This window comes from Antrostomus carolinensis, unplaced genomic scaffold (genome assembly GCF_000700745.2).
Source record: "Antrostomus carolinensis isolate BGI_N321 unplaced genomic scaffold, ASM70074v2 scaffold645, whole genome shotgun sequence".
NCBI lineage: Eukaryota > Metazoa > Chordata > Aves > Caprimulgiformes > Caprimulgidae > Antrostomus > Antrostomus carolinensis.
This window is the reverse complement of record NW_010315513.1, coordinates 68757-83519: the sequence shown is the minus strand read 5'-3', so window position 1 is coordinate 83519 and position 14763 is coordinate 68757. Positions and strand designations below refer to the sequence as shown.

The window sequence follows — 14763 nt, the reverse complement described above, 5'->3', positions numbered from 1 at the left end:
CCTCCACATGCTTTTGGTTCCAAAGGATTATTTTCTAGATGTCTACGATCTTGTATGTAGTGGAAGGGGATGCATTTTGTTTCCTCAAAAGCAGTACAGGGAGAGGCGTGAAGCCATCTCCAGCAAATTATTTTCTAAGAACCCACCAAGTAGAGGGGTTACAACCAGGAACATGAAGGAGCACAGGCAAGAACAGCTGGCAAGAGCTCACCTTTTTTCCTGTCTCACTTAAAATACCTCCAGTAAGAATGAATGTTACTAATGCAAGGAAGTAGAAGCAAAACAACATTTGTGAGGGAATGAAAATTTTCCTAATTGCCTCAATTAGTCCTCAAGAGGCTGGATGAGACATCTATCCACAGAATTTAGAAAGAGTGGCAATTCACTAGAAGTAGCAGTAAGTTTTATATTCTCTTCAAATGACTTTCTTAACTTTGAGTCTCAGTAAGGAGACAGATCATTTTCTCTTGAGTAATAAATCTGATAAGCAAGCTAATTTGCAATTAATTAAGCATTGCTCAAAACGATTGTTAGCTTCAACTTCTTCAAACTTATCGCAACAATTTGAAACTGTAATTCGGAGCAGTAGAAGGGGTAGATTGAAATAAGCCATTAGGATAAGAGGTCAAAAACTCATGAATGCTTCACATTCAGGAAATTTCTATATGCAGGGATCAGTAGGAGAGATTCATCATTTAAGTGGAAGCTACCATGCAGTTCTCTCTAGAATCATACTACATTTACAAGATTTTAAAGCCTGAAGTGACTGCTCTCCCTCAACAGCACACGAATTATCGGGAGGATGTTCCTGTGCCTGAAGTGGATGGCATTTGTACCAGTGTCAGTGTTCCTGAAGAGGTGTTAAGAGTCTCTGCCTGCTCTTCATTTCTAAGCAGTCTGCTAAAAGCAGGTAGCAACTGTTTGCAATCAATCAAAAACATGCAAAAGCATTGCCCAGAAGAATATGAATATGCAGCAATGAGGCAAATAAAAATGCACTTGCTCCGCGTGAAGAAGAGTCATGAAAGAGCAAAACCCATTTTACACATTGAGATCTTTACCTGTTTATACCTTCCTTGGTGTAGAAGATTGAATAGGTGAGATTGTCTCCTTGAGGGTCTGATACGGGCGTCCGCCACGTCAGTCTGATGAAGCGAGTGGAGACGAGGGTGGCCACGACGTCCCGCGGGGCTGAAGGCAATGGTCCTGTTGTAGCTGGTGCTAGATGGTCATTAGTGGCACTGGTCAGTGAAGTGGGAGGTAATGTTGGGATGGCAACATCTTGTCATGTGCAAACATTGGGGAATATGAAGGGCAAACATCACCACGGTTTAAAAAAAGAGAAGAAAACAGAAAAAAACACAAAAGAAATAAACAAAACCACGATGGGAAACAAAAGAAAATGAACACACACAAAAAAGGCCATTAAACTGAAGGCTGACATGCAGGCAAGGTAACTACTGAAAACTCATGGGAAATATTAAAGGACACATCACTGTTGAGCAAGCAGACCAAATCTCCGTTGTAATGGAAGTGGCAAGGGAAAGGGAAGGGTGAGAACTGAGAAGAAAATATGACCTTGTAGGAGGATGTACCAGCAGCAAACAATACTTTCATTTCTTTGTAAACCAGATGCAATACCAAAAGTTTACCAATAAAAAAATCCCAACTTGTATTATTTATTAAAAAATACAGCCAGACCCAGTTTTCTACTTTATTTCGTTAACATGCAGAATTAATTTATACTATTCTCAATCATAAAAAGGGACAGGTGGAATACACAAATCCATTTAAGAAGTGCAAGCTCATCCGGGTTGTGCCATTAAAGACTAAAGTGTGTTCACATGGTCGCTGCTTTCTGAGCTGGTTGGGTTTTACTGCCTGTGATAAGATGTGGCGACCAACTCGGTATGGCAGTGGAAATAGAGATTTTTTTTTCCCTAAATTTCACGAAGGTCACTGTTTTCTTTCCATCAGTGCTTTTCCTCCTTCTCATAACATATATTACACCATTTTACAAAGCTACTAACAAGCATGAACAACTCCTACTTCATTATATAAAGATTTTACCAACTTTTTTTTGGTGGTAAGTCATGTACATCTTCCTGTATTACTACTCTAAAGCTAGGCTAAATCTCCAGGATTACTGCATTAAAAGGTTGGCAAGTTAACAGCACAAGCTGTAACGTACAAATAGCTGCTCTCCAAATCCTATTAAAGCAATCCAGCCAGTAAATCTAACAGTAATATCTGAGCAGCTGGACCCCAATTACCACAGAGCATTACAGGAAGCACAATTAGTAACAAAACCCTAAAGCTCAGGATACCCTGATTTTTTCTGGATTCTTAACTATTAACCAAGCTTAAGCCACTCGATGACATTTTCCACAAGGGAATCTATGCAGCCTTTATTCACTTACTAATTATGGAAAGTAACTAAACCAGCTCAGATTTTCCCCAGAAAGAATTGAGGACTAGTACATCTTTTGTTGAGAGCTGCAGCATCTTCACCTAACATCCTACCAGAACACGCAGACTTGTGTGACAAGGAGAAAACTGCAGAGAAGAAAACCTGACTAACCCAGAAATTGTTAATGTGAACACCAAAACCTTCAGGCAGACACACTGAGAACATCTCAGCTGCACTGAGAAGTCTATCATCAACATCCACCTGACATTAAATTCTAAAAAAACCTTGTCAACCAAAGCAGCATCTCCCACGTACGTCTGGAATTGGTGGAACTTTCATTTTGTCATTTCTATTTCTTAGGCAACTACTGTCAACGGTGGAAGAACAAAATAATAGCTTTTATCAGATTTGCGCAATGAAATACAAGTACGTGGGCAGAACTATGAGCCACTTCACTGCTTCACGTGAAACACCCCTGTACATGGCACCACAAAGCCAAGGGTGTACTCCTTGAGATCAATGACCACCGCAAACGAGGCCCAGCTCCACGGGGACATCAGCAATGTCCTCCCACCCCTCCTGTGTGCCGGTGTGCCTGTCACTGCTCCATCATGTTTTCCACCTTTCCTGAAGCTCTTATTCATGTTTTATCTCCTCCTTTATATCCTCAGATACTGTCTGTCCTATCAACTGGGAATGTTTCTCTCCCCCTACATGTACTGGCGTGAATACAATAACCAATATTTCAATTACATATTTCTTCTTGCTTTCATACCAAAATCAAGACTTTTTACTTCAATACTTGTATCTTTACAGGACTCTGCAAGACTCCCAGAGCCAGGAACATACCTATTTTGGTACTGAAAATAGAAATCACACAAAGATAAGTACACAAGAATATCTTCTTAATTATCCTTCCACACTGTCACAATTAAGTATTCTCCAGCACCATTCATCTCACATTCATTGCAAAATTTAAACTATTTTTATGTTCTCGTAATTAGGTTTCTTACAGAAATGCACCATGGTTTAGCTCTTTTGCAGGACTCTGAAAGGGCCCCTGTGCCCCAAGTCTAACCTTGTTATTGCACACAACTCGGTACAGGATCCTTATTCTATGGTACAGTACAACATACCAAGCAGAAACAGCAGCATCTTGGGGCAGAGAAGGTTCCAGAGAAAGTTATCGGCACCTCCAGTTACCGCTTTAACCTTACTCCAACCTACAACATCACCATTTCTCAGAGCAGTGAGCACTGAAATGTGTTGTGGATAACTTCTTGACACCAGTGCTGGATGACCCAGCAGAAGAGAGACTCTCCTAGATTTGCTGCTCGTAAATAAGGAAAATTTGTTCGGAGATTTGATAGTCAACAGCAGCCTTAGAAATGTCCCTCAAATGGAGGAATTTAAGATTCTTAGGAAACTGAGGAAGGCACTTGGTGTCATTAAAACACTGAACTTCAGGAAAGAAACTGGAACATGCTCTCAGGACATGTGCGATCTCATGGACAGCTGCCCTTAGGGGCAACTGAGATCAGGAGAGCTTGCTGATCTTCAGGGACAAACCACTCACAATCCTGGAATGATCCATTTTCCTACATACAAGAAAACAAACAGGTAAGGCAAGAAGGCAGCTTTGCTGAACAGGGAGCTCCTGGCCCAGCTTAAGAACAGAAAGTGTAAAGGAAGCAAAAATGGAGACCAAAATGGCTGACCAAAAGAAATCCAGAACCATCATCCAGGCACGCAGAGCTGGAATTAGGAAACCAAGTCTGGACTGGACGGGTGGATGGTGGGAGGTGTGGAGAGCTGACTGGCCCAGCAGTGTCCCAGCATCGTGGTGAATGGGGTGAGGATTAACCAGCAGCTCAGGCAACAAGTGGCATTACCCAGGGCTTGATATCTTCACCAGTGACTAGGGTGACAGGATGGAGAGTGTCTGTAGCAGGTTGCAGGCTATACCAGATCAGGAGGAGCAGCAGATAGACAGGCAGAGAGAGGGACCTGCTGGGCTGGAGAAGTGGGCTGGTGAGAACCTCAGAGTTCAACACTGACATGCGTGGAGCCCTGCATCAGGGTCAGGGGATCTTCCCAACTATCAGCTCTCTGCTCCTACAAGTGCCAATTCACGATCGCATTCATGGTCCTGGTTACACCAGTCAGGCTTCTCCAGTGTTTAAATGTGAACCCATGCTAATAGTTCCCTTGGACAGGAGACTTACCACACTTATCTTTACTCCATCCACATTGCACTGCCACTGAGGAACATGGTAAAGCACTCTCCAAGAACCTCCTTGGTGCCCGCAATTTTCAGCATCTTTCCCAGTGTGCTTGCTCTTATTTCAATTCAAATTTGACTTTACACTTCAGTTGAATATTTTCCCCTTGCAGAGAGCTTTCATTTCCTACCCTTATATTAACTAATTACATTCATAATATTATTTAAAATCATGAAACAGTTTGAGGACTAATCTGTAGGGAAGCTGTTATAAAAACAAACATGTTTTAGAGCTGCATCAGCCAAATGTCTTCTGAAGCAGCATCTTCAGAAACATTCTGGTGAACTCTTTGATTGATTGCTTCACACATTTAGTTAAACTACTTAACGTGAGAAGCGTCTCCATTTTTTAAAAAAGAAAGTTATGTCATAGCCAGCACTACAGGCAGTCACAATTTCAGTATAAAATTCCTTAGAGCCACCATTTCAGTTGCTCATTTTCACTCCCAGAAAGCTGCAGCAGATGAATTTCTACTGTATGAATTTAGAAAGACCAAAACTCCAAAGAACAGTAGCTAGCAGACCACCATTCACCAGTACAGCAGTCATCTTTTTAAAGCTGGGATATTTATTCACACTTGAAATGCAAATATATTCCATCGCCTTACATTAATAATTGGGTTACTCTTATGTGTCTTTGTAATATTCACAGGTGATCTGCTTCTTGATGCATCTTACCTATCTTCAAAAATCATTCTATTTAGTTAAAATTTAATGTAAATATTTTTAAAATAATTAAATTGAAACAAAATACTGCAATTTCTCAAAGGAAAAACATATTCCCCTGATAATTTTTTTTAAATTCAGCTGCTTAATCTAAAACACATCTCACATACTCATGTATTTGTCTTCCTATATTATGAAAAAGATCCATCTTTTACTTAAATGATCTACACGCAGGACTTGAAGAACCTGCAGACATTGAGATGAAGAGCCTGGGAGAGCTGCCAAGATTTCCTCGATTAACAGAAACCCAATTTTATCCTCGCGCAAGATTCCAAACCAGAAATATTCCTTCTGACAGCATTATAGGCAGATCGGTCAAAAACAAGCGGCGTCTGAAAAGCAAACTATGAACTAAATAAAAGCACAAACGACTTGTAAATCGTACAAGTAAGGTAAATAATGAACAGCCAAGAAAACTCGCCCACTGAAAGCTACAATTAAATACCAGCTTGGTAGCAATTTGGTGCTGTTGATAGCTTGGGAACGTATTTAGAAGACTTGGTTATTTCCTTTCCTTTTTTCACCATTCTTCCTCAAAACGCCTCGAGTGCCATTACAAACTGATTTGTACACAGCTGTGTGAGCAGAACACTCAGCAGTGCAGAGCTGTGTTAATGAGTAATTACACTAAAATTAGTTTTAACGCCAGTAAGGGAGTAGTTTTATTACTTTAAGCTTTTAAGCATGGTGTAACAAGTTACATGCAAAACAAGTCACTTTTTTCTAATATATAGTTCCTGACTTTTTAAAAAGTAAGCAGGCTCTGGAATATTCTTTGCAGATCTATTCCTACGCAGTTTCACCTTAATTTTATTTTTAAAAAACCCAAACAAACAAAAGTATATTCAGCAAGTGACATGCTAAGAATATGGAAAAAGAATGACGTTGTTGCATGCCAGACATATATACAACAGATTTATCTTTTCAACCACTGTGTTTTTTAAAGGATCAAGAAAAAGTCCTTGCTCGATTTGGCATCACACAAAGGCTGTACAGGCGATACACAGTATGTTGTCTTGAACAGCATTTGAAAGAAATCAAAGAGCTGAGATAAAAATGAATCACTCCACTGCAGTCAGGGGCTGAGAGGGGGAGACCGAGGCGAAATAAATGTTGCAAAGAGGATACATTACAACTGTCGCAACACAATTTCAATTCTGGATTAACAGTCAAAGAAAGCCAGTTGATTTATCTGTTGGCATCTAACAAAGTCAAAAGCTGATGAAAATAAGTTAAAAACAAAGAAAAATATTTTAAGCAGTCCTTTTTCTGTTTCACATAATAGTTTTTCTAACGTTCCTGTAGTAACTTGGGCAACAGAACATAATCTGAACTACTAAATAAATACAGGTGATGTTCAACTCCTGAAACCCAGTCACTGCAGGACATCCAGCAACCCACCAACAGGATGAGGGAGGCAGAAAAATTAGAAAGGAGGACGTTCTTTAACTTTTGACTAGAAATTATTTTTACCCACAGGATACATCTACTTTATATGGGACTCCAACACGTAGTGTTATGCATTTATGCTGCCTGGGAGCAACACCAAGACTTCCAGCAGACTTCCAGCTCAGACAAGCCTGGTGCAAATCCCACTGACCCAGTGTAAGAGAGGGGAAATGGCAGGAAGATGTGGCAGGGGAGGGTGAGGTTGGCCATGAGGAAAAGGTTCTTGAGGCAGAGGGTGGTGGAGCACTGGAACAGGCTCCCCAGGGAGGTGCTCATGGCACCAAGCCTGACAGGATTCCAGAAGCATTTGGCCAAGGCCCTCAGACACATGGTCTGAATGTTGGGATTGTCCTGTGCAGGGCCAGGAGATGGACTGGATGATCCTTGTGGGTCCCTTCCAACTCACAACATTCTACGATTCAATGAATTCTCTCCCTCCAGACCTGTGTTTTGCAAACCATGAGGTTCCCAGCTCATTCAGCTGTGCAGAACGAAGACACGGGGACACACACCTGGATTGCTAACTGCTCGAGTCCCTTCTGTCAAGCCAATCTTTCTGAGGGTTTCTTCTGAGCAGACATCACCTATTGCACCTATTTTATCAACGTGTTCTGGGGAGCACGCAAATATGCACAATGAGTTGGACTCAAACAAATAACCATCAGTGACTTCTATAACTTGCATCCTTCACCAGCAAAAGCACAATATTTTAATTTTACCAGCATTAGGCTGGTAAAAAAAAAAAGACATAAAGCTATGGAAGTCTATCAGTTTGATACACTAATGTGGTACCCGGCTTTTAATTATGTAGGAAAAATGACCCCCACTGCTATTAGCGTAATTCACTGCGGCAAGATAACAAACAAGATCAACCTGTGTCCGTGGTGTCATCATCATTTCTGGATGCTGATGCAATCTTTTAAAAACAACTCTGTCAAACATGCCACACCTGAAAACTAGTAACTGAAATGCTCTACTTGTTAGTTAATTATTAGAAATATTTTCCATGTTGTCCAGCCCCTCTGGTTTAGATTTCCTTTTTCCTCCTTTTTTTTCCTCCTGTGGCACTTTATTGGCACATTCACAGCTTCCTCCCGCTTTGGGCAGTAACATTCCAATTGCACCATCGGATATACTACACAAAGGAAAAGCAGAATAGGAATGTTATCTGCTTTCAGCTTTGCCGCTGTTATCTGAACGACCTGGGACAAGTCCAACTCCCTGTGCCTCAGCTACCTCACGCGTATAACGAGTATGCCACTGCTACAACACACCTCATGAAGGTATCAAAATGTATAAAATTAAGATGAATAAACACTTTAAGAACTAGTTAGTGGTTGTATTTAGACTATTCTTGTCTGTATTTAAGCACTCACAAAGTCATAGTTACAGTGCCTGTCAAACGAGAGCATCGGGGATTTCTGAACCGTGGTTGAGGCTACATCTACATCTACATTGACCTCATCACTCTCTTCAACTACCTGAAGGGAGGTTATAGCCAGGTGGGGGTTGGTCTCTTCTCCCAGGCAACCAACAATAGGACAAGGGGGCATGGGCTCAAGCTCCGCCAGGGGAGGTTTAGGTTAGATGTTAGGAAGAAATTCTTTACAGAGAGGGTAATCAGGCACTGGAACGGCCTGCCCAGAGAGGTGGTGGATTCACCATCCCTGGAGGTTTTTAAAAAGAGATTGGACGTGGCCCTTAGTGCCATGATATAGTAATTGGAGTTGGATCAGGGGTTGGACTTGATGATCTTGGAGGTCTTTTCCAACCCAGTCTATTCTATGATTCTATCTCCATCAGAAGGGAGCAGGAGAGGCACCGGATGTTGACCCAGCTGCTTCTGAGAGTCCAGCACCCACATCATATGGACTCTGTAGATTTCACTGTGGTCTAGCTCTTATCCTGAACACCCGATAGGGACTGGAGTGCATCTTCCAGTTCAGTTTCACTCCAAAAACATTGAGTTTGCACCAGATCCAAGACTACTCCGAGATGTAATTTGATGGATGAGGAGTGAGGAGTCTCATAAGTTCTCTCCTGACGGAAATGAAAACTTCCATGTAGATGTGTCCTCAGAGGACACTGATAACGCGGAAAGTGGAGAGTGAGATAGACCTGGCCAATGTGAAACAGTCATGAAGACAACTGAGGAATCCGGGGCATCACAGAGCGGTTAATATGCAATATTGCAAAAGACAAATCCTCTTTATAAGGACTCCAGAGTGCATTTCATAGCTTTTAAATGTAAATAAATCTTTGATTTCAGCAACAGAGACATACTACAAGAAGTAGCAAATTACTATTTTGCCACAAAATCTGTTGGAAAAAACATGACTTAGGACATTCAGATGTCTAAACACCTTCAATATTTTAACTGTATACCTCAAAGTACCAATATGTTTAATAACTAATACATTTATTTTGACCTGAGGTATTTGAATAAAACTGTTTACTCGATAAATAATATTTCTCACAGAACTCTCACTATTTACTGATTCCAGAAAGACAATCAAGACTTTCAAATATTTTTCTTACCTAATATATTGTTTTCCTAAATTTAAGCTTTAGCATATGATATCATTTCTCCTGCTTGGGAGCAGGAGGATTTGATTTTGATTTGGACTAAGAGGCTGTGATCTGTCAAAAAGTCATAGTAAAAAACCCACTGATTTTCTTTTTTACACTTTCCCTCATAGTATTAAAAGAATACTCCTGTAACTGGTTGCAATGTAATAAATATGAAATAATAAAATGAGTAAGTCCGCATTATACAACTATCCTTTAAAAATTTGCGTGCTCTCGTCTTTTTTTTTTCCTTCCCTGGGTTTTAACCCATATCAAATTGTTGTTGTTCTTCAAATGCTTAATTCATAAATTTATGACAGAAGGGACATCATCTTGTTATTCCTAATAGCCCACTGAATGATACCATAATCAAAGAAAAACAGGTTAACTGGTCCTAGTTAGTTCTTACAGGACAAATGGCCACGATACTGAAGTTGGTACTTCAACTCAATAGATGAGTTATAAGAACTCAATTACTTCCTTCCCTTGGAAAAACTAATTAAAAGAAATCTATCATACTCTTATTCTTCTACTAAAAAGTGCTTTGATGCAAAACTGAAAAAGCAAATAAACAGATATAGAAATAGAAGTGTATTAAACTGATTTCTGCTGTATATAATTAACATACATTTCTGGAATCTCCTGGATTTAATTACAACAACTACCAGCACCATTTTTTACCTGCTGTAAGACACACATCTATGTCTCCTTGACGTGACCATAAAAAGACAACAAAATTTAATATTTCAGAGAAAACTTAAAATTATACCAATACTTGTGTACAAAATTATACTTTATGAGATAATTTAAACTGCAGAACTTTGTGATTTTGCTATGTAAGGAAATTTGTCCAAAAAAAAAACCCCCCACATGAGAACATTCAGATCAACACCTACAAGAAGGCACAACTGTGGCCAGCTGGACATAAAGCCTACTAACCTTGAAATTACTTCTAAAATTAAAATTGCATGAACCATTCAGAAATACAAAGCACATCTGCTGAGGAACTGAGCCCGTCAAGGCTGCCTCATGCCTGCACGACTGTGTAACAGGGGGCTATTACCCATCAGGGACAACGGGCTCAAAATTAACATACACTCAGTGTTTATATTTTCTGTTTTAGTGTTTTATACATGTATTTGCTATGATTAAATGAAAATTGATTAACAATGCTTACCACTAGATAGCAAAGACATTTAGTACCAAAACAGACAGAAAAATAGAATCTTTGATAAAGGTATTTTTCCAGTTACTTTTTTTTTTTTAAACAACATGTTCACATGGCAACAGAATCTCAGTGTCTCTTTGTTTCACCGCTCTACCTGGCCAAAGAAACCTCCAAGCTTCCAGTAATTTTCAACCCTGGGTACTTGTTCTATGCATTTCTATACTGGTCTTATCAAAGCCATATATACTGGTCTTATTAAAACCAATGGTTTTAAATTCTGTAGTATTTTAAAGAGTTTTGACTATAACACACAATCAGTGACTGATGGGAAAACGAGGTGACGCGGTCTGGGAATTTCTGTCTGTTGAATGGGAGAGATTCCCCTCTCTCACTTGCCCCTGGCATGTTGCAGTACTGGCTGTACTGACATATATACATACATAAAGCCCTGTATTGGCTTTATGGCCCAGATCCCAAAGCCAATTCACCTCGTTAGTCCAGAAAAAAAGAGTACGCAGCTTACAATGCAGGCTACGCGAGAGCTGAAGGTATTGAAAGGGTACGACAGACCCCAGAACTGGTTCAGAGGTGGCAGAACTACATCCCTTTGAGATGTCAAAAGCCATTAGATGGTCTCAGCTGCACATGAAACTCTTGCCTGAAATAAAGAAGAGTTTAACTGAGCTGCCCAAGGGGGCACAGACAACATCAGCCACTGTGGATGTAATTGGAGGACCCAGCTGGGCTAAGAGGAGAACCCACTGGAGCATCTCCCACTGCTGCCCTGGAAGGTGGGCATTCATCTGAACCTATGGGGAAGCCATCTCAAGGAGCTGAACCTGGACATAATTATCAAAGAATCACATAAGGGTTGGAAGGAACCTTTCTAGGCCATCCAGTCCAACCCCCCTGCAGTGAGCAGGGATACCTTCAACCAGATCAGGTTGCTCAGAGCCCCGTCCAACCTGTCCTTGAATTTTTCCAGAGATGGGGCTTCTACCACCTCCCTGAGCAACCTGTACCACTGTCTCACCACCCTAACTGCAAAAAAATCCTTCCTTATACTTGTATTTCTTCCCTCTTTTCAGTACTATAAAACTTTTTGCTGCTTTATCATCTTGAATCAACTAACTACTTTTTCACACCAGCATTTCCCTAGATCATCTCAAAGAAGGAAGAGGACGGAGCAGGACATGAGCCCAACACAGCTCTCTCAATCAACTTTGTCTCTAGCAGACTTAAAACCCAATGCAATCTCTCATCCTGAGGAACAGGTCCTCCCCCACACAAAAGCAACCCCAATTTTCTTCATAAAATGGAGATGTTTACTTACTTATTTCTCTGCGCTGACATTGCTGACATTTTTTGCCTACAGCAGGCCAGCAAAATGCCTTTTTTTTTTTTTTTTTAATTGCCTTAGCTTAATTTACATTACCACTGGGAATAAGAACTGTTACTTACTTTTCACTCAACGCATACTACTTGCATAAAGCTCACCCAAAATACATACAAGCAAATTCCTAACTAATACTCACAGATTATGATTTTTAAGCATTCATTTGGCTCTACATTCTAATGTAAAACGGACACTGATGGGCACTAAATAAATTGGGACTGTATAAATATACTGATAAGCACGTTCTGACCCTGAGCCTGTTTTTTAAAGGAAGTCATAAAATCTATTCTGATAAAGAACACTCCTCCCATTTTCATTTCACAATGAAATGCTTTGGTGTAGAGGAAACAATTTGATTTTTTCCTGTCTCGTAAAACAACCATGAAAAAAGGTGTGACAGACCTTATTGACGCATTACACGCAGTGGTGAGTCCGCAGAGGAAGGCAGCCTCTCCTAGAGACCTAAGCAGGAGCCCCACAGTTTCGATCAGATATCAGTGTTTCAGGGAAGGATGTAAAGAAAAAAAGCCCCGCGTGCATTTCGATCACGAGACTCAAGCTATGAAAAAGCAGGAAAAAAGCCAAACATATCTCTACCTATCCCCAAGGAGTTGACATACTTTGAAACAGATTTTGTTATTGGAAGGAAATTCAAACCGTGATATTGCGACTGCATATTTTGCAATATTTGCATATTGCAAAATGATGGACATAAGAATCTTAAAATTTAGTATTTAATTTTTAAAAAATATTTTAGTTTTTTAAATTCAGTAATGAGTATTCCACTTTTCAAAAAATTTAAGGCAGGTTTTTTTTTTAAATGACCACTCCTTGAGAAACTCCTTGAGTGTCAAAAAACCTGCACAAAACACACATAGAGAACCCAAGGTAGTAAAAATGCATGTAAAATAACCCTGCACAGGTTATACTCTTCAAGTAAATATTCATAAACTCAACTATTATGCAGAACAAAAATCTCCCAAAAACAGTAGAGCCTGCAACAATATGTTGTAATTTGACTTCAGTAATTAATTGTATTTCAAAATCAAATGTGCTACATTTGAGTAAAGCTTGCTATGGAATAGTTACGACTAAAAATCCCATGTATTTTTGGGACGTGTTTGTTTTTGTAGCAGCCGTTTGAGTATTTTAAGAGTTCGTCAAGATTGCTCCCTCAGTCTAAAGTTTCCCTGGGACTCTGCCAAGAACTCATTTTATCACCTTGAGCAAATCCCCACACCTTCATCTCCATCTCACCTTTCATGTTTTTCATGGTGTTGTTCAGTTTTCACTCGCTGTTTGCATACCCGAGGTAACAGGGCCACAGACGCTGACAATTCTGAAAACGCTACAAATAATTAACAATAACAACTGCAACCAGCCAGGTTGAGAATTAAATCACTGCTTTGATGGTAGAGCAGCAGCAATACAACAGCACCATGATCAAACCATGCTGCTTGGCTATTTAAGGATGTATTTTCAAAGAAACACCCCAGGGCAATTGCTCTTTTTCTCTGTTTTCTCAGTAACAGCCCAAACTGAAATAAATTAACCCCTCCTCGAGCTGCGGTTTTTAATCCACCAAAGTGCAATTCCTGCTACTTTCCAATGCTGTTTCTTGTAGGTAACTTTGATAACTCTTGATTCTTAAACTGATTTTTTTTTCTGATTTTAATATTTTTATTTTAATTTTTTAAACTGAAATTATTATTTAAATTACTGTAACGCTCCTCAAAGTTTCCTCTGGATAAAACGTGCATCTCTCACTTAGAATATTTGTGGCTGATGTGTGCCAATCCAGGGGTGGCTGCAGTACCCAGGATTTATCCAAATATTAGCCTGCACGGTGTTCTCCAAGAAATAAGATAATTTCCTTCAGTTTGGGATCTGCTGACGCTTTAAACAACTCTGGCAAGCTGAAGTTTCAACAGATGAGATTGAACAAGCTGTTTGTATGTCAAAATTGTACTCACTTCTGCTAATTTCTTTATCACACATCAATTTATTTAACTACTTGTTTCTTATACATATTTAGTGCACTCTATTTTTCTTTAATTTAGGTTGATACACACAATTATTTTTTTTTTTAAGGGAGAGAAGATATCAAAGCAAACCTCACCTTTTCTCTTTTAGGCTATAATCATGTATACAGCAATACTACTAGATGTGGTATTGGGGATTTTTTAATATTCACTTTATTTTTTTCTTGGAGAATTCCATGCAGGCTAATATTTGGATAAGCCCTGGGTCCTGCAGCCACCCCTGGATTGGCACACATGAACAGCAGATTCCAAAAGAGAAGATGCACATTTTATCCAGAAGAAACTCTGAAGAGCGCTACGGTAATTTAAATAATTATTTGTTTTTTTTAAAAAAAATATTAAAATAAAAATATTATTATTAAAATTAAAAATATTTCTCAGTTAAAGACCATATGTACCTGCTGCTTACTGCCTCAGACCCACATTTTTATAGAAAGTAGGTGAGATCAGATGATTGGGAGTTTGTATAAAGGACCCAAAAGCCAATCTTAGGAACTCTTAATGAAGATTTTTTACTTTGTCTTTTTAAAGAGCAGGGTAATGTTCTTCTGCTTCTTCATATTTCTAATTCTAACAGAAATGGTAAGCCCCATCAGCATGTTTAAAATAGATCTACTTTTCCTAGCACAGAGGCTTGGGATTTTGATGCAATAATGTGTCAACAGGAAATCCACACAGAATTCCTGTGTCTCAAAAACTTTGACTCCACAATTATTAGTTTCT

The 14763-nt window shown here is 39.5% G+C and overlaps 1 protein-coding gene across 1 annotated transcript in view; it reads right to left on the bottom strand.

Annotated features, from left to right (window-relative positions):
* The window catches only part of NEO1 (neogenin 1), a 127990-nt gene that overhangs the window by 49158 nt on the left and 64069 nt on the right, over positions 1-14763 (bottom strand). Inside the window, exon 7 of the mRNA XM_010167961.1 lies at positions 1062-1281. Coding sequence (XP_010166263.1) covers positions 1062-1281 — 220 coding nt within the window. The remainder of the gene's footprint in view (positions 1-1061; positions 1282-14763) is intronic.